The sequence below is a fragment of the Notolepis coatsorum genome (genome assembly GCF_963971535.1).
Source record: "Notolepis coatsorum genome assembly, contig: SCAFFOLD_101, whole genome shotgun sequence".
NCBI lineage: Eukaryota > Metazoa > Chordata > Actinopteri > Aulopiformes > Paralepididae > Notolepis > Notolepis coatsorum.
Window position 1 is genome coordinate 851,586 of NW_028174323.1, and position 24,866 is coordinate 876,451.

General features: G+C 47.4%; 1 protein-coding gene across 1 annotated transcript; it reads right to left on the minus strand.

Moving 5' to 3' along the window:
* Positions 1 to 963: 963 nt before the first annotated feature.
* LOC311247579 (transcription regulator protein BACH1-like) lies at positions 964 to 24,086 on the minus strand. The gene is made up of 5 exons (XM_084338611.1): positions 23,955 to 24,086; positions 22,710 to 22,964; positions 18,885 to 20,576; positions 16,571 to 16,780; positions 964 to 2,651 (listed from the first exon to the last, which is right to left on the minus strand). Exons 2-5 carry the CDS (start codon positions 22,962 to 22,964, stop codon positions 2,340 to 2,342), a joined length of 2,469 nt encoding a protein of 822 aa, XP_084194737.1. The 5' UTR covers positions 23,955 to 24,086; the 3' UTR covers positions 964 to 2,339.
* Between the last annotated feature and the right edge of the window lie 780 nt (positions 24,087 to 24,866).

Consider the following 24,866-nt stretch of genomic DNA (forward strand, 5'->3'; position numbering starts at 1 on the left):
TGAAAGTGATACAGTCTACAGTGCCGGTCGCTGTTCCTGTGAAAGGCATGCGAGTTGTTCTGTGATTATTGTGCCATAGGGGTTTGCACCATTATTACAAAGTCCTCTCAATGAATTCGTATTTTGTGTGAAAGGGCCAGCGTTCTGAAACTTGTTTTGCTGCTGTCAAATAAATATTTGTTTCATTGAAATGGGTTGTCTCAGTCAGAGTGCTTTGGAATTGTAAGGAACTTACATCATGATCTACTTCTGTGTCTAATGTATACAAGTGTGTTTAGTGTTTTGCAAATCACTGTGTGTACTGTTTTGCAAAAAAGTGTGAGGTTGACATTGTCCCAATCTGGGCTGTGTTTTGCTTCTTGAGTGTAAGGTTTTGATAATTGTAGTACTTTTGATTTGAGTGTTTATGCAATCAAAAAAACGAATAGATGCCCCTCTCACGTTTTGAAATGTAAATGGGTATCCAAAGAGCGTCTATTAGGAACACAAAATTGTTTAAAGTGCTTTGGATAAAAGCTGCCATATAAAATTTACCATTTATGTGGTCAACGCCCAACACACACATTACTGGGTCAACGATGACTGACAATGCAATCAGCTTTAGTGACTAACATAAATGTTAGTTCATTATCATTATCTCCAATTCTGTTACACAATTTGATATCAGAGTCTACGCAAGCCATTGTGACGAAATACAACGACGATTTTGCATGAATTCATGCTTTAAGGACCCTTTCACTTTCTGTGCATTAAAACCTTTTTATTGTCAAAAGAATTAAATCACAAGTACACAGGACACAATTAAATGCTGTAGGGGCCATGTTTGCATCACGTTGTGGGCCGGGTGGTTTCTTAAGAGAGAAAGCCTTGGGATTTGGGGGGGGGGGGGGGGGGGGTTGGATTGTTAGGACGATTGCTTAGGTACAGTAAGTGTGCACCTTCACACCTTCATTGATGTGAAAAGACCCACTTCCAGCACCAATCCAACTCAATTATATGTACTCAATATTATAATTTACTGAGTTTTTGATTGATTGATTGAAAATGTTATTAACAGATTGCAGAATGGGTACAGTACAGTACAGCTCAATACACACAATTGTTAAGGGGATGCAGACCAGAGAAAGACTTTCGTCTTGTTTACATCAGGGTCCCCCATTTTCAATTAATCATAACATATATGACTTACAGATAGACAGTACTGCTACATCTATACATTTATGACATACCAGATTTACAAATACAGTACTGTTTTTGATACAAGAATAGTCTAAAAAAGAGAGTATATACATTTGACGAAGAAACTGTACATTGGAGGAGGTTGGTAGGTGGGGTGGAGGGGGGGGTTGGGTAGGTGGGTGGGGTGGAAACTGTACATTGGAGGTGGTGGGGTAGGGTTACCCTAACCCCTAATGGCATGAAATAAACCACTGGGGTCGTTTTGTCCTCTAATATTGGTAACTTATTTTTTTTAGAGGTTTTCAAATTATAATCTTCTCAAATTCTGTAAATATATGGGAAATAAGCAAGGGGTTAATAGTGATAAAAAAAAAAAAAAAAAAAACATGGATTATTGGAATGTGATTCAAAGATGTGAGACTGAGCTACTTTCCTGGCATATACATCAAATATAGCCAACGCTATCCACACACACGTGAAAAAAAAATTGCAGAGAATTGCGACAAGGGTGACTGGAGGGTGACTGGCAGATGAGCATGGAACAGAATTTTTTCTATTATGGGATGGAGAAATGCCCGATCCATTTCCAGGTTGTATAATAGTATATACGTCCAAATCATGTTGTTTTTTCGAGTTATTTGCACCGATCGATGTTCACTGTGTCAAGACGGAGTCTCTCTAACGATAGCGAGTGCCCGGACCACATATGGATGAGCACGTCCGGTCTGACGAGTCGCTTCCTGTTGGCGATCTGCCGATCGGCCACCAGATGGCGCTCTTGAACCGCTAGAGAGTTGAGTGGAGCTTTGCAGTACATCTCAGGGCCCCGGAGGGGAAATATGATTTTTGAAATATTGATATCAAAGACGAGTTACGGTGTTCTGTCTTCGGCAGAATGAGCATGGCTAGGAATGACGTCTAAACACGTCATCGGCGATTAAAGTGTTAATTCCCAGTATAAATTCATAATAATAACAGATCACAGATCAGATCACAGGTTGCACACTGTGTGGTTGATTCTCCTTTGTGGTCCCCAGTCGTAACAGCACATGGCCGATGGTAAAGTTGTCTTTAGAGAGAGAAGCAGTGTGACACCACTGTGGGTGCGTGGTGTCGAGGAAGCGACCAGATCACCGGTACGGATCTGAGAGACCTTCCCGTCACCTGTGTGTTCCGCCGCTCGCCCCGGCAAAGAAGTCCGAAGACTCCGAAGAAGACGTCCTGTAGACGTCCGCCGGGCCGGAGGAGGGGCAGGAGGGGCCGGCCACGGCGAGGAGGGAGTCCATGTAGGGTACGAGAGTGGAGAGGGGGCAGTCCAGGGAGGTGTACTTGGCCAGCACCTGGAGCTGCTCCGGCCGCAGGTTGGCCTCGCGGCAGACCCTCTGGCACAGGGCGGAGACGCTGTGCCACGTTGTGCGCTTCATCTGGTTCAACTCGCTCTGCTCCGCCACCAGCTTCTCCCGCTCCGTCCTCTGTGACACACGGGGAGAGGGTGGGGTTACAAGCAACTCATGAAGACCGGAACTCACTCTGTCACTTTCATTCATTCATTCATCAGCCACTTTGCCCATAAGCGTAGGTTTAGGGGGGGGTTGCAGGTATAGGGCTGACCTTCGAATTCTTTTTTGGAATTCGAAGCTTCGGGGCCGAGATCCGATTTGAATTCGAAGCTTTGAGAAAAAAAAGAAAGAAAGAAATATTATAAATATATATATATATATTATAATTTTTTTTGTGGGACTTGTACAGCACTTTGTTCAACTTGGTCAGTGCTGTAAAGTTGATTTTTTTTTAAATCTTAGACAAACGAGACACTTTGCTTTCATGAAATATTGTAAGCCGTCATTTGAGGCTTTATAAAAGCAGCACAATGAACACAAATCTGTCAGTGCCGAGTCCGACCTCATCTTAAATAACAAACAGCATTGCTTGTTGTAGTTAACAAAGAGCGGCAGAGTTGATTTTGCAAAAACATTTAAAAATAAACATATTTTTTTTTGAATATTTTTTTCATATTCCAATCCCATGCCCATCGAACAAAGCTTCAAAGCTTTGAAGTATTTAAGACAGCCCTAGTTGCAGGGGACATGTCCCCCTCAATATTGAGAAGAGGTCAATGTGTCCAAAAGATATAGCTAATATGAAGAAAAAAAACTCCCCAAATGATCTTTATCATAAATCGATCAATAGAGACCGTATTAGATCACCAATTATCATATCATGGGGTATCATGGTTGTAACTGAGGGGTACAATTCCCTGACTGTATTACTAGATATGATACTTACTACCACTACCTTTGTACTTAATATTCGGCCACCCAGTACACGGCATAAATATATTATCATGAACACTCTCACGTAGATGAAACGGATCCAACACAAATGTACGAATTAGAAACAGGTCTTTATTTCTACACAGCGATGGTGTGTAGAATAAGCACTTAATCACTTAATTACATTTATGAATTGAAATAGTATGCACTTTTATGGCAAGGAGTATTCGTCGGTATATCAATAGAGAATGTCCAATCTCTGAAGGCGCAGGTGGTAAATATACGACCTGGAATAGTTAAGGAATAACAGCAATGATACTTTAATGATTATACTAGATACACTAGAGGGGGTTAATCCGGTCGCTTGTAAGCCGACAGGAGTAGGAGGGGGGGGGGGGTAGAATCCGGCTGCCTCGTCCGGCCAAGGGTATCCCAGGTGAACCCACTGTAGTGCCGTTCAATGCGCCGGCGATCCTTGGACCACAGATGAAAGCAGGTGAACTCTTTGTGGGCCGGCTCTCTCCGGTCCACGGGGGAGAGACGTGAAGCGACCTCGTCTTGCAGAGCGTCTCCTCACCTTGCGTCCTCTCCAGGGGGGGGGGGTTCCAACACACGGCAGTGTCGGGGGTCTTTATCCATGGAATAATCAAAGTATCCAAAGCATAATCCGTGCCTGGGAAGGCGGGCTGTCGTCGGTAGAATAATCCGGTATACAGGTCCACTCGCTCGTCGGCTCTGGGGCTCCTCGGGTGCAGCTTCACATAGGGTCAACCACCCTGGGTAAGCAGCCAGTTCTCTGCCCGAAACGATGGGGTACTGACTACGGTAGTATTCTCACCGCACGAAGCACTATATATTAACAGACTATTATTAGCTTAATAGACTACGTCCAACTCGACGATATAGTGCCAAATATGACTATTCAAATATTAATATACACGATGTCTCAATACCGATGGTAGGCGAACTTGGCCTTACTCCCACACGTGGCGTCGCGGGGAGGCTTTACGTCTGTGACTCTATTGGAGGGTAAGAAACTGGACTGAAAAGAAAGTCCTACTTTAGTAGCGCAGTATATATACGCACTATGAACAAATAGTCCCATTAGTGGTGCGGTAGCCAAATTCCTACGCGGAACTAGGACTTGTTCGTACATGTCGAGCGGTACGTTTGAACTGGGTCTGAAGGGTATGGCAGCCTGGCACCAAGGTCTCGACCAATAGTAGAATGGAGACTATTATGGGATGTTCAGTAGGCTAGAATGGATATTCAATGCATATTGTACAAGGAATATACAAGGGATATCAGGGAATATTAGAGAATATACAAATACAATTAAATATATATATATAAATAAATATATATATTCGGTTTAATCTGGCCCTTCACAACAGCCACCCCCTGAATAGGTCCCAGACCTAATCAGTTAAACAGAGACAGATTAATCGCGTGGTCTATTTACACATAAGGGTTTGCTGTAGGGGTCAGTCAACTTCACAAAGTCATAGGGTTGTAGGGTCATGGTCATCATCGATTGTGTCTGGGAGTCGAGGCAGTTCTATGAGCCTTGCCACGGGACGGGTGTAAGTGCGACCCTGGACGAGCACTTCAGCTGCTCGGACCTTGCCGTCGGCACCGGTGATCACTTTGCTTACGCGGCCGGCCACATAGCTCTGGGCAGTGATTGATCAATAATCATGACGACTGTTCCTTCTGTCAAATTGTCTCTCTCCTTTACCCACTTCTGGCGGGTCTGTAGAGACGGTAGGTAGTGCAGTAGGAAACTGTTCCAAAACTTGTCGGCTAATACTTGGCTGTACCTCCACATTCGTCGGCCGTTCGCTTCTTCAGGCCGGTACATTGTCTGTGGTAATGCAGGATCTAGCCGCCCCATCAGGAGTGTGTTGGGGGTAACTGGGTCGATATCCGACACATCACTGGAGACATATCCGAGGGGCTTGCACTCCGGGTGGTACCGCAGGAATGTTCTTTGTTGTGCACTCTCTATGGACGTGCAATCGTCTATGTTAGGGTCGGTGGAGGCTACGGTGCTCAATCCACAGAACACAGACTTCTTAATTTCCACCTCCTCTGGACTTGCTTCCCTCGGGATAGGCATGGGCCACTGTCCTTCCGGGAGTCTTAGGAATGCGGGGCCGTCACTGTAGACATTGCGACGGGTGAGGTCATCCAGGGGCATCCCCCGGGTGATGACGTCAGCTGGGTTCTGTTTTGTATCAACGTAGCGCCACTCTGTTTCTCCGGTTAACTCTTCGGTTAAGTCTTGAATCTCGGTGACTCTGACTCCCACAAAGACTTTGTACTTGCATGAGTCCGATTTGATCCAGGCGAGTACCGTCGTGGAATCTGACCACATGATTGTTCTAGACACCGGTATGGTGAGCTCACGTTGGATGAGCGTGGCTAGGTGCGCTCCGGCTAGGGCTGCGCAGAGCTCTAGACGTGGGATAGATTGTTGCTTGCGTGGGGCTATTCTCGAGCGGGCGAGGACAAATGCTGTGTAGATCTCTCCCCCCTGGTCTTGGGCCCGCAAGTAGGCTACTGATCCGTATGCGACCTCTGAGGCGTCACTGAAGACGTGTAAGTCCATTTTACATGTCTCTGGCCTCACCGTGGGTGGGAAGTAGCTTCGGCGCATATTAACGCCTGGGAGTGAGTGGAGCTCCATCTCCCACTCTCTCCAGGTGGATGCAAGGTGTGCGGGAATGGGGTCGTCCCAGCCCTGGTCCTTGTCCCACAATGCTCGTACAATCATTTTTGCCCTGGTGGTGTACGGTAGAATACATCCTGGCGGGTCATATTGTCGGGCGAGTGTTGTGTACACACTCCGTCTGGTGGTCGGCGCCGCCGCCGGCCTTCCCTGCTCCGTAGTCAGGGGCTTGTGTCTGTAGTGAAGCGAATCTGTTTTGAATCGCCACACCAATCCCAGGGTCATCTCCTGGGCTTCTCCCGGGATTGTAGCCATCCAGGTCTCGCTGCTGGCTGCCGTGTCCTCGGAGGAGAGGCTGCGCAGTACTTGCGGATCGCTGCTGGCCCACTGCCTGAGATCAAAGCCGCCTTTGATCAATGAGGCGCGGAGTTTAATCAGGAGAGCCTCGGCTTCTTCCTGGGTTGAAAGGCTTTGTAGACAGTTGTCTACGTAGAAGCTGTTCTTTACGCTGTGTCGGACCTCTTCGTCCGCTGCTGGGTCCTCTGCTACATGTTTCTGTAGTGCAAATGTCGCACAGCAGGGGCTGCACGTCGTTCCGAAGGGGAGGACTTCCCATTGGTAGATGGCTGGGTGCTCATCTCCTGGCTTCTCTCTCCATAGGAACCGTAACAGGGGCTTGTCCGCCTCTACTAATCTCACCTGCAGGAACATTCCTTTAATGTCCCCGCTGATGGCCACCTTTTCCTGGCGGAAGCGGAGTAGAACGCTGAGTAGGGAGGGGCCGAGTGTGGGACCGGGCAGTAACTCTTTATTCAGATTTTGGGATCCGATCTGGTAGCTGCAGTTAAATACTATGCGGTCTTTACCGTTGTGATGGACCTTGTGGTGGGGCACGTACCACGATTCAGTGGTCTGGTCAGCCTCTTTAATGTCCATCTTTGTGACGTGTCCCGCTGTGATGAGCTTCTCAATCTCAGCGCGGTATACACTCTCTTGGGCGGGGTTCTTGGCTAAGCGCCGCTCCGTGTTCAGCAGGTACCGTTCTGTGGCGTCTGTCTTGGCGTGGAAAGTAGGCATTCCTTCTCGCCGCAGGAGTGGCGTGGCGTATCTCAACACGCCGTTGACCGGGACTCTCTTGGTCCCTGTCTCGAGGAGGTGAATTGCGTAAATGTCATCTTTAGAGCGAATGTCTTTCTTTCCGTTCTTGAAGGGCATTTGTTCCATGGTCCATAGCCGCTCTACGTGTTGCAGGAGTGCGGTTTCTCCCTCTGTGACTCGGGAGTGGAGACATCTAGTGGCTGTACTTCGGTTGAGAGATTTGGCGAGCGGGCCTTGGAGAGTCCATCCCAAACGGGTCTCGACTGCTGCAGGACAGCCTCGGGGTCCGGTATGAACCCGGTCTATCGGGACAATGAGGTCTGCATGGTCGGAGCCTATCAACAGGGTCGGCATAGCATTGTCTATGAGCGGGATCGGTAACTTGCGCAGATGTGCATATTTCTCCATCAGCTTGGCGACGGGGTATGTGTACCGCGACAGTCCTATTTCTTGGCTGGTGAAAGCGTCTGCAATCTGGTACCGTCGCTCAGGCTGGCCGCTTGCTGCGATAGAGAATGAGACATTCTCGCCCTTTATCGTCTTCAAATCTCGTCTTATTGTCCGAATTGTCATTTGGGTTTCGCTTCCCCGCAGCCCTAGCTGGGCCGCAGCGGAGGCGAGCAGCAGGGTCTTCTCTGACCCGTCATCGAGGACGGCGTAAGTGTCCAGGACTTTATTCTGGTAGCTTAGTGTCACACGCACTACTTTTAGGAGTACTCGGGCTCCACTGCTGCTGGCGGGATCGATGTACATGACGCTCGCTTTGCGGCTGGATGGTGCAGGTGAAGGGCGCCGTCTGTTACTGTCGTGAAGTATGTCCAGATGGGCTCCATCGCACTTGGTGCACCTTTTCTTTAAGCGGCATTCGGCTGCCATGTGTGAGCGCGCACAGCGAAAACAGCGCTTGTTGGACTTTATCCATTGACCTGCTTCCTCCGCGTTCAGCTTGGGGAAGGAGTCACATTGCGCTAGCCAGTGTTCTTTCTCACAGTAGGGGCACACTATCTTCCACTTCTCCGTTCTGGAGGGGGTACTGTGGCTCCTGCTGCTCGGTACTGACTCCGATTGGTGCATCACAGTCACCGATCTTCTTCCATCATTTAGTCGTCTGGTTCCTTCTCTGGAGCCAGGAGTGCTCCGTCCGAATGTATCTAGCCGTAGGCTGCTGACTTCTCTCGCCAGGAAGTCTGCTAGATCGAGGAGGTTCGGTTCGGGGCCATTCGGGTCTCTGTGGTCCCTCTGCCGCCTAAAGCGCTCCTGACGAGCGGGCGGCAGCTTCTCCAGGATCCTTTCCACGTTTGAGTTGGCGTAAAGTTCATGCCTCCCCTTCTCTCTTTGCGCTCCCAACATCCCTACCAGGGACTGCACTCTGATGGACAGGTCGTCCAGTGCTCGATTGTCTATTGCTGGGGGTAAGCGGTCGATGTGTCGGATCTCCTGGATCACGTAATCCCATATGCGCCCATACCTCTGGTCCAATGCTACCAGCGCTGCTGTGTATGGGGTGGTGGAAGTCGCGTAGGCGAGCGCTATATTATGTGCGCGGGGCACCTTTAAGTGCTTCAGTAGGATGGCGTATTTGTGGCGTTCATCCAATACATCCACCAACATGGTCTCCAGACACATGCAGAGTTCTGTATACTGGGCCCGGTTCTCTTGGGTGAAGTCGGGTACCATAGGCGTGCCAATGTATGATGCTGACTGTGGATACATCGGCGAGCGTTGGGGGAGAGGCCTCCTAGGCGAGTCTCCTCCCGCTCCTTGGTATGGGCTGGTACCGGCAGTGTACCATGGCCCGCTTGTCCAGGTGCTGTTCCTCGGTGCGGGTCGTGCGTCGTGCTCACCCGTGTATAGAGTCGGGGGTCTGTAGCGCAGCTCCGCGGGAGTATAGCCTGGGCTGTACCGGACCTCCTGGTCCGGTAGAGTACTGTGCTGTCTTCGGGCGTGGTTCTCCTCCTCTTCCTCTTCGTATTCAGTTAGGTCATCCAGTGCTTGTAGTCTCTGGTTTAGCCTCTCCACAGGATATGCTGCTCCTTCCCGGTTGCTAGGTCTCGCTTGGACCGGTGGGGGGAGGTGGTCTGTGGGGGGTATAGACCTCGTCTGTTGGTCAAGTTCAGGGTTGTTTACTCGGCTAGGGGATGCCGCCCTGGAGGTGTGTCTAGACGAGTTCCTGGAGCCTCTGGCCGAGGGAGAGGGTGTTGTCCGTCTGATCAGCTGTTCTATTAGTTGCGACTGCTGTCTGTCGCGCGCTGCGTCCCGTTGAGCACCGGCTCGTTCTCGGGCCACATTCTCTTCCATCTGAATGCGTCTTATTTCTAGACGTATCTGCTCGTGTTCGCTTCGCTGCTGGATCTGCAGTCGGTCGCGTTCAGCAGCGGCGTTCAGGCTGATGAGGAAGGCCTGCTGTAGGGTCCTCTCTGCCTCGCTGGGAGAAGGCGGTTGTATAGGGGAGCCTTCCCTCGGGGTACTCCTTGCGGAGCCTTGGAGCTCTATCTCCACGGTGCTCTCCCCGTCTTCTTCCGTGCCGAGTTCTCTCTCGGTAGCGTTGTATTCCTCCCGGGACTCATCGGGGACTACTTCTTCAGTACTGGCGGGGTGTGAAGTCATGTCTGGTTCCCACTGGTCCCCACCGTGAACTTGGTCAGTTACATTAGAGCCCGTAGGGGCCTCTATGGTCGGGGTAGTCTGGGCGTTGGGGTTAGACATACTTTTACTTTCTAGTTTTACCGCGTTTACTGTTAGTAGAAGACTAGGTTGTTGACTGACAGCATAAGCCTCTAAGTACTGAGGGAGCCGTCGTTCGCGCTGCGGGCGTTGGTTAGGAGGATCGTTTCGTGGAGTGTTCATCATAGGCCATTTCAATATTAATAACACTATATTAATATTACACTAATTACCATCCGGCTCGAAGGACCAATTGTAACTGAGGGGTACAATTCCCTGACTGTATTACTAGATATGATACTTACTACCACTACCTTTGTACTTAATATTCGGCCACCCAGTACACGGCATAAATATATTATCATGAACACTCTCACGTAGATGAAACGGATCCAACACAAATGTACGAATTAGAAACAGGTCTTTATTTCTACACAGCGATGGTGTGTAGAATAAGCACTTAATCACTTAATTACATTTATGAATTGAAATAGTATGCACTTTTATGGCAAGGAGTATTCGTCGGTATATCAATAGAGAATGTCCAATCTCTGAAGGCGCAGGTGGTAAATATACGACCTGGAATAGTTAAGGAATAACAGCAATGATACTTTAATGATTATACTAGATACACTAGAGGGGGTTAATCCGGTCGCTTGTAAGCCGACAGGAGTAGGAGGGGGGGGGGGTAGAATCCGGCTGCCTCGTCCGGCCAAGGGTATCCCAGGTGAACCCACTGTAGTGCCGTTCAATGCGCCGGCGATCCTTGGACCACAGATGAAAGCAGGTGGACTCTTTGTGGGCCGGCTCTCTCCGGTCCACGGGGGAGAGACGTGAAGCGACCTCGTCTTGCAGAGCGTCTCCTCACCTTGCGTCCTCTCCAGGGGGGGGGGTTCCAACACACGGCAGTGTCGGGGGTCTTTATCCATGGAATAATCAAAGTATCCAAAGCATAATCCGTGCCTGGGAAGGCGGGCTGTCGTCGGTAGAATAATCCGGTATACAGGTCCACTCGCTCGTCGGCTCTGGGGCTCCTCGGGTGCAGCTTCACATAGGGTCAACCACCCTGGGTAAGCAGCCAGTTCTCTGCCCGAAACGATGGGGTACTGACTACGGTAGTATTCTCACCGCACGAAGCACTATATATTAACAGACTATTATTAGCTTAATAGACTACGTCCAACTCGACGATATAGTGCCAAATATGACTATTCAAATATTAATATACACGATGTCTCAATACCGATGGTAGGCGAACTTGGCCTTACTCCCACACGTGGCGTCGCGGGGAGGCTTTACGTCTGTGACTCTATTGGAGGGTAAGAAACTGGACTGAAAAGAAAGTCCTACTTTAGTAGCGCAGTATATATACGCACTATGAACAAATAGTCCCATTAGTGGTGCGGTAGCCAAATTCCTACGCGGAACTAGGACTTGTTCGTACATGTCGAGCGGTACGTTTGAACTGGGTCTGAGGGGTATGGCAGCCTGGCACCAAGGTCTCGACCAATAGTAGAATGGAGACTATTATGGGATGTTCAGTAGGCTAGAATGGATATTCAATGCATATTGTACAAGGAATATACAAGGGATATCAGGGAATATTAGAGAATATACAAATACAATTAAATATATATATATAAATAAATATATATATTCGGTTTAATCTGGCCCTTCACAACAATGGTAATGTGTACTTTTGCGTACTTTGGGGCACGCCTCACATATCGGCATGTAACTCGAGAACCGCTGAACGGATTTTTCCCTGAAAGGGCAATCGACAGGCAACAAATAGGGCTTTAATTGTATCCATATATTGTATTAAAAGAAATGCACACCCGAGCCACTAGAGGTCGGCAAAGAATCGTCCACATGTGGGCCCTTGGATGTTAAGAGGTCAATGTTTAAAAAAAAAAATTGTAGCCAAGAGTAAAGACCATAACCCTATCAAAAACAGTAGTCAAAGTGTATATTTTCATTTTTACCGATGTTTTATACGATTTATCGGAAATAAAAATGTATCGGAAAATGCTCATTATCGTAAAAACCGCAAGGAAATGACTAAATCCAGATTCAACCCTGCCATTGGAAAGAGGAGCATTTCCCCTATCCATAGATGTATGATTTGGCCATAATAAGGTCATGGTCAAGTTCAAGGTCAAATATGAATTTATAATTAAAATCGATTATCCTTAATTACTGTATCTACAAATCCTTCTGTTTAATCATCTTCCCGCAGTTCATTTGCTTAGATTTTTTGTACACATGATCTCAATAAGGTGGTGAATGAGCTCAGTGAGCATTTTCTCCTATCCGTATCAAGATGCAAAAATCATAAATCATCATTTATATTCTCCTTTGTTTCATCACAATTTACTCAAGCCTAGTAACAGACACAATATTTCTGACACTGGAAATACATACCCCCAGGTCTCTAGATGTTCCTAGATACAAAGAACATGCAAATTGACCATTCATTTGCATGTTCTTGGTATCTGATTCTAGGGACATCTATGGATCTCAGGGAATGTATTCCCAGTGTCAGAAATACTGTGTCTGTTACTAGGCTTGAGTAAATTGTAATGAACCAAATGAGAATATCAATAAACTATATATTTTTTTATCTTTGACTGTGAATAACACCGTGCTAAAATTGACCAGACCTGAAAAATCTAAGCAAATTAATAGATGGAAGATGATTAAACAGAAGGTTTTGTAGATACAGTACTGAATTCTGCTATCCGGACACATGCAATTTGAAATATAATTATAGAATATAAAATATCAGGCATTAAATGGTTATGCGATTAAAATGCGATTAATTAATTACAAATCCTAATGACAGCACTAATTTTTACCCATTCACTCACACACACATTCACACACCGACGGCGGAGGCAGTTAGGGGTTAAGTGTCTCACTCAGGGACACTTGGACACGCGGGAATCGAACCGGGAACCTCCGGATTACCAGACGACTGCTCTACCTCCCGACCCACTGTCGCCGTGACACTCAACTCTGAACTTAATTTTTATTAACCACTAAGTTAATGTTTTCAATTGAATTGTTATTCATTCATTAACCACCAGGGTAATGTCTATTTTGAATATTACTTGTAATACTTTTACTTTATCCACCTCATAACCATTCCTTTGTATCTCACCCCTCCTCCCTCCACCCGATCCCCTTTCCCCAGCCCCCCCCCCTCCAATCTCTCACCCTCCTTCCTCCTTCACCCTTCTCCAGCCCCTCCCCGCCCCCCTCTCTCATCCTCCTACCTAGGGGTGTAATGATGCATCGATTAATCGAAATGCATCGATTCTAATGTGACGATTCAACTGCATCGATTTGAAATTTTTTTTATCGATTATAATCTAAAGTAATTGAAATAAAAAAAGATTTAAATAACTTTATTTTTATTTTTATTGACCTATAGTCCATTCATGCTGAGTGAATCAGTTCCCCCAGCCACATTTGTGTATTAAATTTTTTTGGGGGAATTAACTGATAGAAAATTAATAGAAAATTAATCGAATCGAATCGAATCGTGGTCAAATGAAGAGATTTCATGATGCATTGAATCGTTGCCTGAATAATCGTAATGGAAATTAATCGTTGTGAGGTCGCATCGTTACACCCCTACTCCTACCCCACTTGGTCACCTGACCACTCCCCTTTGGTCAGGTATAAATATCCACCAGTGCATGTGAGCGGATCGGAGCGCGAGCGGCGCGGGGCGCGGAGCGGCCGGTTTTGACGTGAGCGAGGAGTGGGTTTTAAAATGAGTCGGCGCGACGTCCGGAGCGAGAGTTCTCCTCCGCTCCAATCCACTCCAGGCCGCTCACAGTGGTTTAACACTGATGTAATATATACATGCAGTACAATGCCAAAGCAACAGATGGCGATGTACAAACATGAAGGCCATTTTCAACCAATGAGAAGGGTGAACCTGTGATAGGCTGTTCGTTCAGGCTTTGTCACTGTAGAGACGCCCACACTCACTCTAGTTAGAAAAAATATATCGACGCCATTGTTGTTGACGTTAGCTTACATGCTAACGTTAATGGCAGCGACCATAGCATTGTGGCTCGGCTAGCCTATCATCGCTTAATAGAGATAGTGAATGGATAAACAACGTTATTTAACATTGCAGAATGGCTACAATTACAATGCGGCTCAATACAAACAATTGTTAAGGGGCCCAGGGGGTGTAGACTGTTGTAGTTTGAGCTCATTTACACCATGCTCCAAAAAAAGAAGAAAAAAAACTGCCGAGCGATCTGGCGCGGGGAGCGGGGAGCGCTCGATTCAAGGTGAGCGGGGAGCGAGCGGAGAGCGACTTGGGGGCGGGGTCAACATGAGTGATTAGCGGAGCGGACCAAGCTTTAAAGAGCGAAGAGCGGATTTCTCGGCCGCGCCGATCCGCTCACGTGGTCTGATATCCACGTATTCTGTGATTCTGGGAGCCAGTCCCGGGGGCGTGAATACTTTCCCTAAGGGGGTTGTACTTTTGCGCGATCTGATTGGCCACTGACGTTTCTGGTCATGTGACATGTGCACCAATCGTATGACGCCTGTTTCTATCACCGGTTAAGCTTAGGCACTCTTTCGAAGTTGATTAAGGTTAGAGTTTGTCTTAGAGCAGGGCGATAGAAAAACCAGCCCTGATTCCAAACTCTAACCTTAACCAACTTCGAAAGAGTCGCCTAAGCTTAACCAGTGATAAACTAGGCGTTAGGTAGTTTGCAGGCTGTTAGGTCGCTTTCACACAGGGGCTGTTTGGTCCGGACTTTCGGACCAGAATTCGATAGTCCGGTTTTTCGGGTCTGTGTGAATGCGCGTCGAACTCGGTCCGCGGACCAAACAGGCGAACTCTAGTCCGCCTGAAAACGTAGGTCTCGGTTCGGCTTCAGCGGACCAAACGCAAACCAAATATAGGAAGTGATTATTATTACCACTGCTCGCAGCACTCACTGCAAAACAAGCACACTGCATCTAATCTCTCTATCTATCTATCTATCTATCTATCTATCTATCTATCTATCTATCTATCTATCTATCTATCTATCTATCTATCTATCTATCTATCTATCTATCTATCTATCTATCTATCTATCTATCTATCAATCTATCTAACTGTGCATCTTGGGAAGAAGGAAGAAACACGCGGCTTATTATTATTACCGAGGCGCACGGCATTAATAATGGATCAATGCCACGTCAATACTATTATTATTATTATATTATTATTATTGGTCTACAAGTTGTTTAGCGAGAGGATGGTGGTAATGTGCTTCAATAGAACAATGGATCAATGCCATGTCAAAACTCGCTCCGCTGATCTGGAGGACTCGCAGACAGCACACACAGACACACACACGCGCGCGCACACACGGCTTGCAGCCACACACACATTTCCACTGTCCAATAGACAAGCGCCCTTTTCGACCACGTGACATTGTTCAGAAGGTCTTGGTGCGCTGACAGATTTCTCTATGTGAACGCAGACGAACCAAATGAAGAATGCAACAATGTTGCAACTTCACCCCCAGAACCGCACCGAGTCCACCAAAACTATATGTGAAAGCGACCTTAGACCCTGAAATAGGCGCAGAACTTGCCGTCACGCGATTGGCGCACGCGTCACATGACCAGAAACGTCAGTGGCCAATCAGATCGTGCAAAAGTACAACCCCCTTAGGGAAAGTATTCACAGGATCAGGATCCGGGGCAGGATCTCTGGTCTGCTCTTCTGAAGCCAATTCTCCTATTTTGACCCAATAAATTGCAACAACCAGCTAATCTGACCAAGCTAATTATTTCCACCACACCCTCAAGGTAGATTCCCCCAAGTAGCATGCTAGTGAAAGACGGCACGGAGGTCTGTGAAGCACGCGTCCTCCAATCCAATCCAATCCAATCCAACTTTATTTATAACGCGCTTTAACAGCCACAGGGGCACAAAGTGCGGTACAGAGGCAGCATATTAAAAACTATAAGCAGCACTAAAAATAGATAAAAGAACAAGATAGGAGAATAAAAAGAAAAAAAAAGATAAACATAGGCAACAATAAAAATGTAAATAGATGAGAGTACTTAAAAAGTATTTAAAAGCAAAGGACACAGTAACAAAACGACACAACAATAACACAATAAAACGGGGGGGGGCAGGTGGCGCACGGAGATTACGTTCGTCACCAACACCGGGAGACACTGGATTCGCCTGTTCGAATCCAGCTCCCGGCGTTGCTATCAGCTTGGCTGGCCTCTCACACTGATACAATTGGCTGTATCAGGGGGTGGGAAAGCTGAAGGGTGGGTCCTGGGCGTTGTGGACAGCGACCCCTACAGTTCGGTCGGGGCGCCTGCTCAGCGAGGGTTGGAACTAAGGAGAGATAGTGCGGCCTCCCACACGCTACACTCTCCCCGGTGAGAACCTGCGCGGCCAGGCTGGCCTGCCGGCAGGCTGCACATGCGTCGGAGGAAAGCATGTGACAGTCTCCGGTCTCCCGGACCAACAGTAGGGGAAAGTACGCGACAACCAGGAAGGGTGGGAGGGGAGAAAAATTGGGAAAAAGAGGGGAAGAAAGATAATATAAAAAAAAAAAAAAAAACACAATAAAACAATAAGATCATAAAATCAACACGCTACATCATGGTGTCGCCACACGGGCCTCCTCCTCACCAGCTTGTTGATCTCACACTCCAGGCTGTACAGGCAGTCCAGCTTCCTCTTGCGGCAGCGCCGGGCCGCCACGCGGTTCTTGCTGCGCCGCCTCATGTCGTGGACCAGGCTGAGCTGGTCGAGCGTCAGACTCTGCTGCTGCTTCAGCATCTGCTGGAAGTCGTGTCGGCTCAGACTCACCATCCAGTCCGCGGAGAACGGCAGCGGCACCTGGAGGGTCGCGGGGCACAACTTCATTCATATATCTATATCTATCTATGACACTTTTGGAGATAACAGTAAACCCAGGAATGACAGAGTTTGGATGAGAAAAGGTGAAAATATAAAGAGTAGTAAATACATTTTTTTAATCTTTTTTTTTATATATTATCTTTTTTTCCCCTCCTTTTTCCGATTTTTCTCCCATCCCACTGTTAGTCGTTATGCCAATTCCCAACCCCCTTCCTGGTTGTTGCGCACCCCCCCCCCCCCCCCCCTACTGTTGGTCCGGGAGGCCGGAGACTGTCACATGCTTTCCTCCGACACATGTGCAGCCTGCCGGCAGCCAGCCTGGCAGCGCAGGCTCTCACTGGGAGAGTGTAACGTGTGGAAGGTCACACTACCTCCCTCCAGATCCTACCCTCGCTGAGCAGGCGCCCTGACCGAACTGTAGGGGTCGCTGTCCACAACGCCCAGGACCCACCCACCAGCTTTCCCACCCCTAACACTGCCAATTGTGTTAGTATGAGCGACCGGCAAAGCTGGTAGCAACGCCGAGAGCTGGGCTCGAACCCAGCGTCTCCAGCGTTGGTGGCGAGCGCCTTGCTCACTACACCACCTAGCCGCACAAATACAAAAAAAACGTCCAGATTCTTCCCTGCCCTCACAGCGCTGTAGGGACTTCCCCCTGTTTCGGTCGTGTACTGTACGTTTCTGACAATATCTCCCCTTTGGCAAACAGCAAAAGTATTTTTCATTAGTCATCGTAGAGGCATCTGTTGAGTTAGTCTGAAAGCCTATGCTGGAAGTTCCCTAGAATGTATGTGACGGAAAGAGCGTCTCATTTGCCGCTTAATTACCTTTTCTAGACTTTCATTGTAGTCGCATTGACCGTCAAGTTGTAAAAAGATCAGGCTATGTTATTACTATTGGTAATGTGACTCAGGAAATTCCCACTTTCCAACCCAATTAATGAGGTATAGAAGTTGTGTCTGCCCCCCCCCCCCCTAAATTACCTTATTTCATGTAAAGTAACAATGTTTTATGTAAAGTAAACATGTTTCATGTAAAGTAATAAACATGTTTCATGTAAAGCAAACATGTTTTATGTAAAGTAAACATGTTTCATGTAAAGTAAACATGTTTCATGTAAAGTAAACATGTTTCATATAAATCACACATGTGTCATGTAAAGTAAACATGTTTCATGTAAAGTAAACATGTTTCATGTTTCACGTAAACTAAACATGTTTCATGTAAATCACACACCTGCTCCAATTCCTCTCCAAGAGTCATGATAAATTGATAATCTGTTGTTTGCACCAACTACTACAGTCACTGCTGTGCTGACTAGTTGGACTCTGAACCAACTAGAAACACTTGCACGAATGCACACACACACACACACACACACACACACACACACGCGCACACACACACACCTGCTGAATGATTAACTTGCAACACAGCAATTCCCCTCTGCGTTGAACGGATGCCAGCCCTCATTTGTCTCAGGTGCTGTATATCTAAAACTCTTATCGAAGACAAACATGAAGTAACACTACAGTTAGGGTGGCTTTACTGCACCCTGTCTGGCCTGATATCCATGAACCACACATGAACTCCAGAGTTAGTCAGGAAACAGCAGAGCAGGAATACGCAGCAGGGAACAGATATTTATAGTCTTCGAGAGAGAGGAATGCTCAATAATACTGCGCCGATGGTATTTATAGTATCTGTATTGGCGCCGAACCAGCTCCTAAGGACAAACATACGACTTTACCACACAATATTAACCTTCTCTGTCAGCGGGAAGTGGGTGTAGTGTGATCTTTGACATAGATGAGGATGATGTTAGATTACAAATTGGCCTCCGTGCCATGCTGGAGAGGGTGGAGCTAGGGTTCATATTTTAAGAAACAATTGATGGCTTTGTTCCCACCGGTGTTTCACAAGAGGCCGGTACGAGTCGGCAGGAGTGACTGTAACCTGACAAGCACTTGGATCTCTGCTCTTATCGGCAGATCCATTTAATAAAGTGCCCTGTGTGCGGTATCCGTGGTACTTGTCGCACCTCGACTCAATGGTTTAATCGACTTCGATTCTAGGTGCTCACCTGTTTGGCCCTCTCGCTCGGAGACTCTGTGTCTCCCGTGTCAAAGTCCTCCGAGTCGCCGTCCTCCCCCGAGTTGAGGGACGACACGCAGGAAGGACTCTTCCCGGCCTGAGACGCCCCCTCGCACTCGGACAGCTTGGACCCCCACGTGTCCGTCTCGGTGCCCCTCCTCGGCGGGTCCAGCTCCTGGAGGAAGGGACAGGCACTGGTTCGAGCGTTGCGGATGAGCTGGTGCTCCTTCAGCCAGTCCAAGGAGGGGCCCTTGGCCTCGCCGGCCCCGGGATCAGAAGCGGCGGCGCCCGAGTCCGGGCCCCTCGGGAGAGCAGGAGGGGAGGCCGTGTCCGACCGCAGGCCCTCGGCCGGTTGTCTGGTCGCCTCCGTTTCAACACTGCTCCCTCGCCTACCTCCTGTCTTCCTCTCTTCATCCTGAACTATAGTCTCTACATTCCCCCTTTCTACCCCTTGTCCTCTGTCTCGGCAGTCCCTGTCCCTCTCTACCTCTCGCCCTCTGTCTCTGTAGTCCCTGTCGCTCTCTACCCATCGTCCTCTGTCTCGGCAGTCTCTGTTCATTTCCACGTGCGCCCTTCTCCTCTCGCTAACATCCCGTCCGTCTGCCTGCAGGTGAATGGATAGCGATTCTTCTACCCTTGCTTCTCTGTCCTCTTTGACCTTCTTGACGAGCGCCTCACACCCCACTGACCCAGTGAGTGGACAGCCCTCACCAGAGGCCGGAGGGCAACAACGGTGCAATATTAACCCCAACGGCTCCTCGGGCAGCCCTGGGCTCGTCCCCGCCGAGACTCCCACCCGGACCCCGAGTGTCTCGGGGCAGACGGCATCAGCGGTGACCGGCTCCACCGCTTCTCTCCTCGCGGCGTCCATATTTCCCCTCTCCTCGTCCTCACTTTCATCCGTTTCTCTCTGAATCACATTGACGACTTCTCCTCTCCTTCCCTCCTTTTCCATCTCACCTGCTCTTGTTCCCGCCGTTCCCGGCCTGTTGGGATTCGGGGATCTTTGTCCACGGCCGTCGATTGCAGGTTCATTCCTAGAGCTACAATTGCCGGCACGCGGCAGGCAAGATATGTAGTCATCCTCAATGACAGCCACTGGGCATTTCAGCTTCGTCCCTGTGCCACAGGCTTCCTTCCGACACGCCAACTGGAACTTGCGATACTTCGGACACCGCACAGAATAGTCGGTCTCCCCCTCGGATTGCGCGCCGGCCGCAGGCGGGAGGTCGGGGTTTAGGACGCCGCTCTCGCTTCCCCTTTCATCCTTCGGAGACTTGTTATCGGTCTGGACCACATCCCGTTCAGCCGGTGAATCAGAAACCGGTTTCGCTTCTTTCTCGCGTTCCAGTATGTCGTCATTGTCTTGGCCGCCGTCTGCTCCAGGTGGCTGGCTCTTCTTCTTCTTCTTGTTGTCGTCATTGTCTTTGTCGCCGTCTGCTTTAGGTAGCTGGCTCTTCTTCCTCTTCTTCTTCCTGCAGCAGGTCCACCTCTGAAACGGAACGGAACCTTTGGTGGCGGAGAAGAACTTGGGGAGGACGAAATCGAAACAGGCCTTGTCGAGGTCCCTGAAGCCCAACACAGTAGCCGAGTGGCTTATCTCTACGACGTCGTCTTTGCTGAAGAGGAGTTTGGATGTGTAGGCAAACTTCAGCAGAGGTTCAAAGCCGGTGACCGTCACCTGTGAGGAGAAGGAGAGGTGGAGGACCACAGACAATTAGGATGATCATTGTTTCTCCATTTCTAATCATTCTCCAGTGATAGTAAACATGTCAGTTCTTTCAACTGAATCAGTTGCCAGTTCAATCCAATAGTTCCTCAAAGTAACAAACCATCAATCCTGTGTCCAGCACACTTTTTTCTTCTTCTATTGAGTGTGTTATAGAAGATATTATATGTTCATCCTATTACAATTCTTTGTAATAAACCAGCTTACAGGGCATACATTCTCTAGCGTAGACAGAATGTTTTGTCTGTCAATTTCACAGAGTACATTTTACTCAAACTGAGAAAAAAATTTACTGTGTAGGCCCAGGTGCAGCTTATCTCTTTCCATGCTGCACTCCCCAGGATAACGTCATTCTCTTACTGTATAACATTAGCTCAGGGTTACCCATGACTCTGGGTTTCACTTCACATAGCCAGAGTAATTTTCAAGTATACCTTGGAACCTGCACTTCCACATTGTTCTCTTAGAGATGCCTGACATGACCAAGCGTCTTTATTTCCTATGTAACCTTGTGTCTTGCAGTATAAAGCCCAAGTTATTAAACACTCTGGGATCACTTCGCAGAATGTCTTCCGCTCTCTGTATCGAACTGAGACTGAAATAAAACAATGTTCTTTTTATACAATTTGACTCATTTGAATTTCTACAGTTCACTGTCTTGGCTCATTTAAAGTGTCTCAGGCACAGTTCATGAGAAGAAGGATGATAATGGACGCCGTCTCTGTAACTGGATACCGCGGTGGTTTTTCAAATGAACGGGGAGAGTGACAGGTACACTTCCTGTGGTTGCGCAACACGAGATATCTTATCTTTCATCGGGAGAGCGCCATGTAGCTGGTTCTTATGACGTGAATTAATTTAACGATGAGCGTGATAAATACACTCGTTCGCTGCGTGACATTAGATGTTATCAGTCTGTGAGGAGAGCGATAATGAACGCTGTTGCTGAATAATTTGACATTTTGTATCATCAGAAGAATTAGAGGAAACGCTTTTAGCCGGATAATATGAGATTGTGTTATTCCACGAGGAGTACGGTATTATGTCTGAATATACCTGCATACAATATATATTTATATTGACCACATATATATATATATATATCTGTCTCAATATACCTACATACAATCCTTCTATATAACTACTTATACACCTGCATATGACCCATGTAACTCTGTATGATAACATGTACAATAGTGCTGTATATACTGTATATATACATTTATATATGTACTGCATATACAGTATATATATATCTGTAATATAATCCTTTGAATCTAATCTAGTCTAATCTAACAAGGTTTTAGTTGGTCAATATGAGACATGTTATACACCTGCACATGACCCATATAATTATGTATGATAGCATGTTACATTTGAACTTATTTTCGTTGTCTTGTACTTTGTACATTGAATCGAATCCACATTTACATTTAGTCATTTAGCTGACGCTTTTATCCAAAGCGACTTACAAGTTCTGTACGACAAGACAGCAGGAAGGGCACAACTCTATCAGCTGAGTAACAATGTTCATCAAAGTGTTGAGTCCTACAGTGTAGGTTAGTTTATTAGGACAAGTGCATGATCTAACAAGGTTTTAGTTTCATGACTCAGAGACTCTCTGAACACCCTGTAGCCGGCCGGCGGTGAGGCCCCCTGCTCGCGTCTATGCTTTTACCAAACGGTTTGTGTTTCCGCGTTCCCGTTTTGCGCTCTGATTGGCCACGCACGTTTCTGGTCATGTGACATGTGCGCCCAATCGCATGACGAGCAGTGTCTTAGCCCATTTCCGCGTCGAACAGCCTGCAAACGACCTAACGCCTAGTTTATCACTGGTTAAACTTAGGCAACTCTTTCGCAGTTGGTTAAGGTTAGAGTTTGGAATCAGGGCAGGCGTTCTATCGCCCTGCTCTAAAGACAAAGTCTAACCTTAACCAACTTCGAAAGAGCGCCTAAGCTTAACCGTCCAAAGAACTTGCCGTCACACGATTGGGCGCACATGTCACATGACCAGGAACGTCAAAGAAACGTTCGCAAAACGCACGAACTGTTTGGTAAAAGCAATGAGGCCCCCCTGCTGCTCACCTCCCGTGGCAGGGTGACGACGGCGCCGTGCAGGTGAGACGACGAGACCCTGTGCGTGAAGTACTCGCTGCAGGAGGCCAGCACAGAGCGGTGGGCCCTGAAGCCCCGGCCCTCCACCACCACCGTGACGTCGCACAGCACGTCGCGCCGCCGCTGGTCGTCCAGGCAACTCAGCAGGTGAGAGCTGTGCACGGCCGACTGGAACGTAAACACCGACGACCGCGGGCTCTCCGCGGACATGGCCAGCCGGGACATCTGCACGCACACAGACACACATGCACGCACACACAGACACACACGCAGACACACACACGCAGACACACACACGCAGACACACACACTGTTTACTCATTTTTACTCACTGTACTTAGACTGTACCTAGGTTGTACCTTAGACTGTATATTGTATATATACACACACACACGTTTCACAAACAGTTTTTTCCCCACAGCAGTCCGAACACTGAACACCCTGGCCCGCCCCCCCTTTGCACAAACGGGCAAGCATCTGTCACCGACCGACACTGTTACCGTGACTGTCCTATATGTTTTTATGTATATGTTTTTGACGTTTTTGATGTTTGATGTCTGTTTCATGTGTTTTGATATAACCAGTGCTCAACATCTGTACCGAAATCAATTACCACCACCATCGTTGTGTGGCATTAAAGTATCTTGTATCTTGTATTGTATATTCCTCTTTACTTACTTTTTTTTTTACTTACTTTCTTACTTACTTTTCTTACTGTATGAAGCACACTCTCAGGGGCTCGTACAGAACCAAGCATTTCACCGTAAAGTACCTGTATTTTATTGTGATCATTAATAAACAAACTTTAAACTTGAACACACACACATGCACACACACATGCACACACACACCAGGTAAACATGAAGTTCGAGTTTTGTTTTGTCACATATAATGTACATTACAGTGAAATGCTTGGTTCTGTATGAGCCTCCGGAGATTGTGCTTCCTACAGTAAAAGGTCAAAAGAACACTATGAAAAAAATACAATATACAAACAAAGAAATTGTCCCTCTAACAGGGTGACGTGCATGTGAGTCGTTACACAGGCCTCTACTCATACATACATACATAAACACACAGTATATTACACTAAGATGTCAATACAGCCCTGACCCAAAGAAACAACATCAAATACCGAACTGCTTAAGGAATGTATAGAGCATGTCGTATCTTATCTTATTGCTGATCATAAACCCCCGAAGCCTTATGCATTACCTTACACACGTGAAGTCATTATTAGTCCAGGTTGGGGGGGGCTTCTTAATAAAGATAACTCCTACGTCAATATTCCCAAATGAAATACTGGAGTCTGACTACGTGTCCCTGAAAGTCTTATCTCAACTAGGCTACAAACTGAACTGAGGTTGGTTCAGTCAAGTCATACGGCATATGAATAATGTGTGTGTGTGTGTGTGTGTGAGTGAGTGTGACTGTGTCGCAACAGCTCGCGCAGCGTAGCGTAGCAGAACGCTGACTCATGCACTCCTGCTGATAAAGGATGAGCAAGCACTTTCCCGTTTATCCTGATCCCGCCCCTTGGATTTGTCCAGTGAACCAGTGGCTTTTCATAATTTCACCATGGATACCAATAAACGGTAAACATAAATCAAAATAAAAAATTTAATAAAAAAATATATTGATTATACCTTTTACAGGCCTAGATTGATGTACCCCAGTAAAAAAAATCGTCAGTGCACTTACATCGGTAGTGAGGTATCTGCTTTTTGCACCCTCCAATTAGATCAGATTACACTGAAGACTTCCTCCGCTTTCTACAGTGTGGTAGAAAGTGTGGGTTATGTGTTAGTGTGGGTGTGAGAGAGAGACAGAGAGACAGAGAGAGAGAGAGAGAGAGAGAGAGAGAGGGAGAGGGAGAGAAAATATAATTTCCTTTTTTTATTGTGTTTCGTTCGTGTTTTACTCAAAAACCATTTCACAATTGCACAAAAGAGAACATTTGAATTCCGATGTGAATAATAGTCTGTGATGTGCAGTATGTACTGTACACCAGTGTTGTAGTCGAGTCACTAAATCTCGAGTTCGAGTCGAGTCTCGAGTCTCGAGTCCCCAGTGTTCGAGTCCGAGTCCAAGTCCGAGTCACCAAAGAAGAGCCTGAGTCGAGTCAGA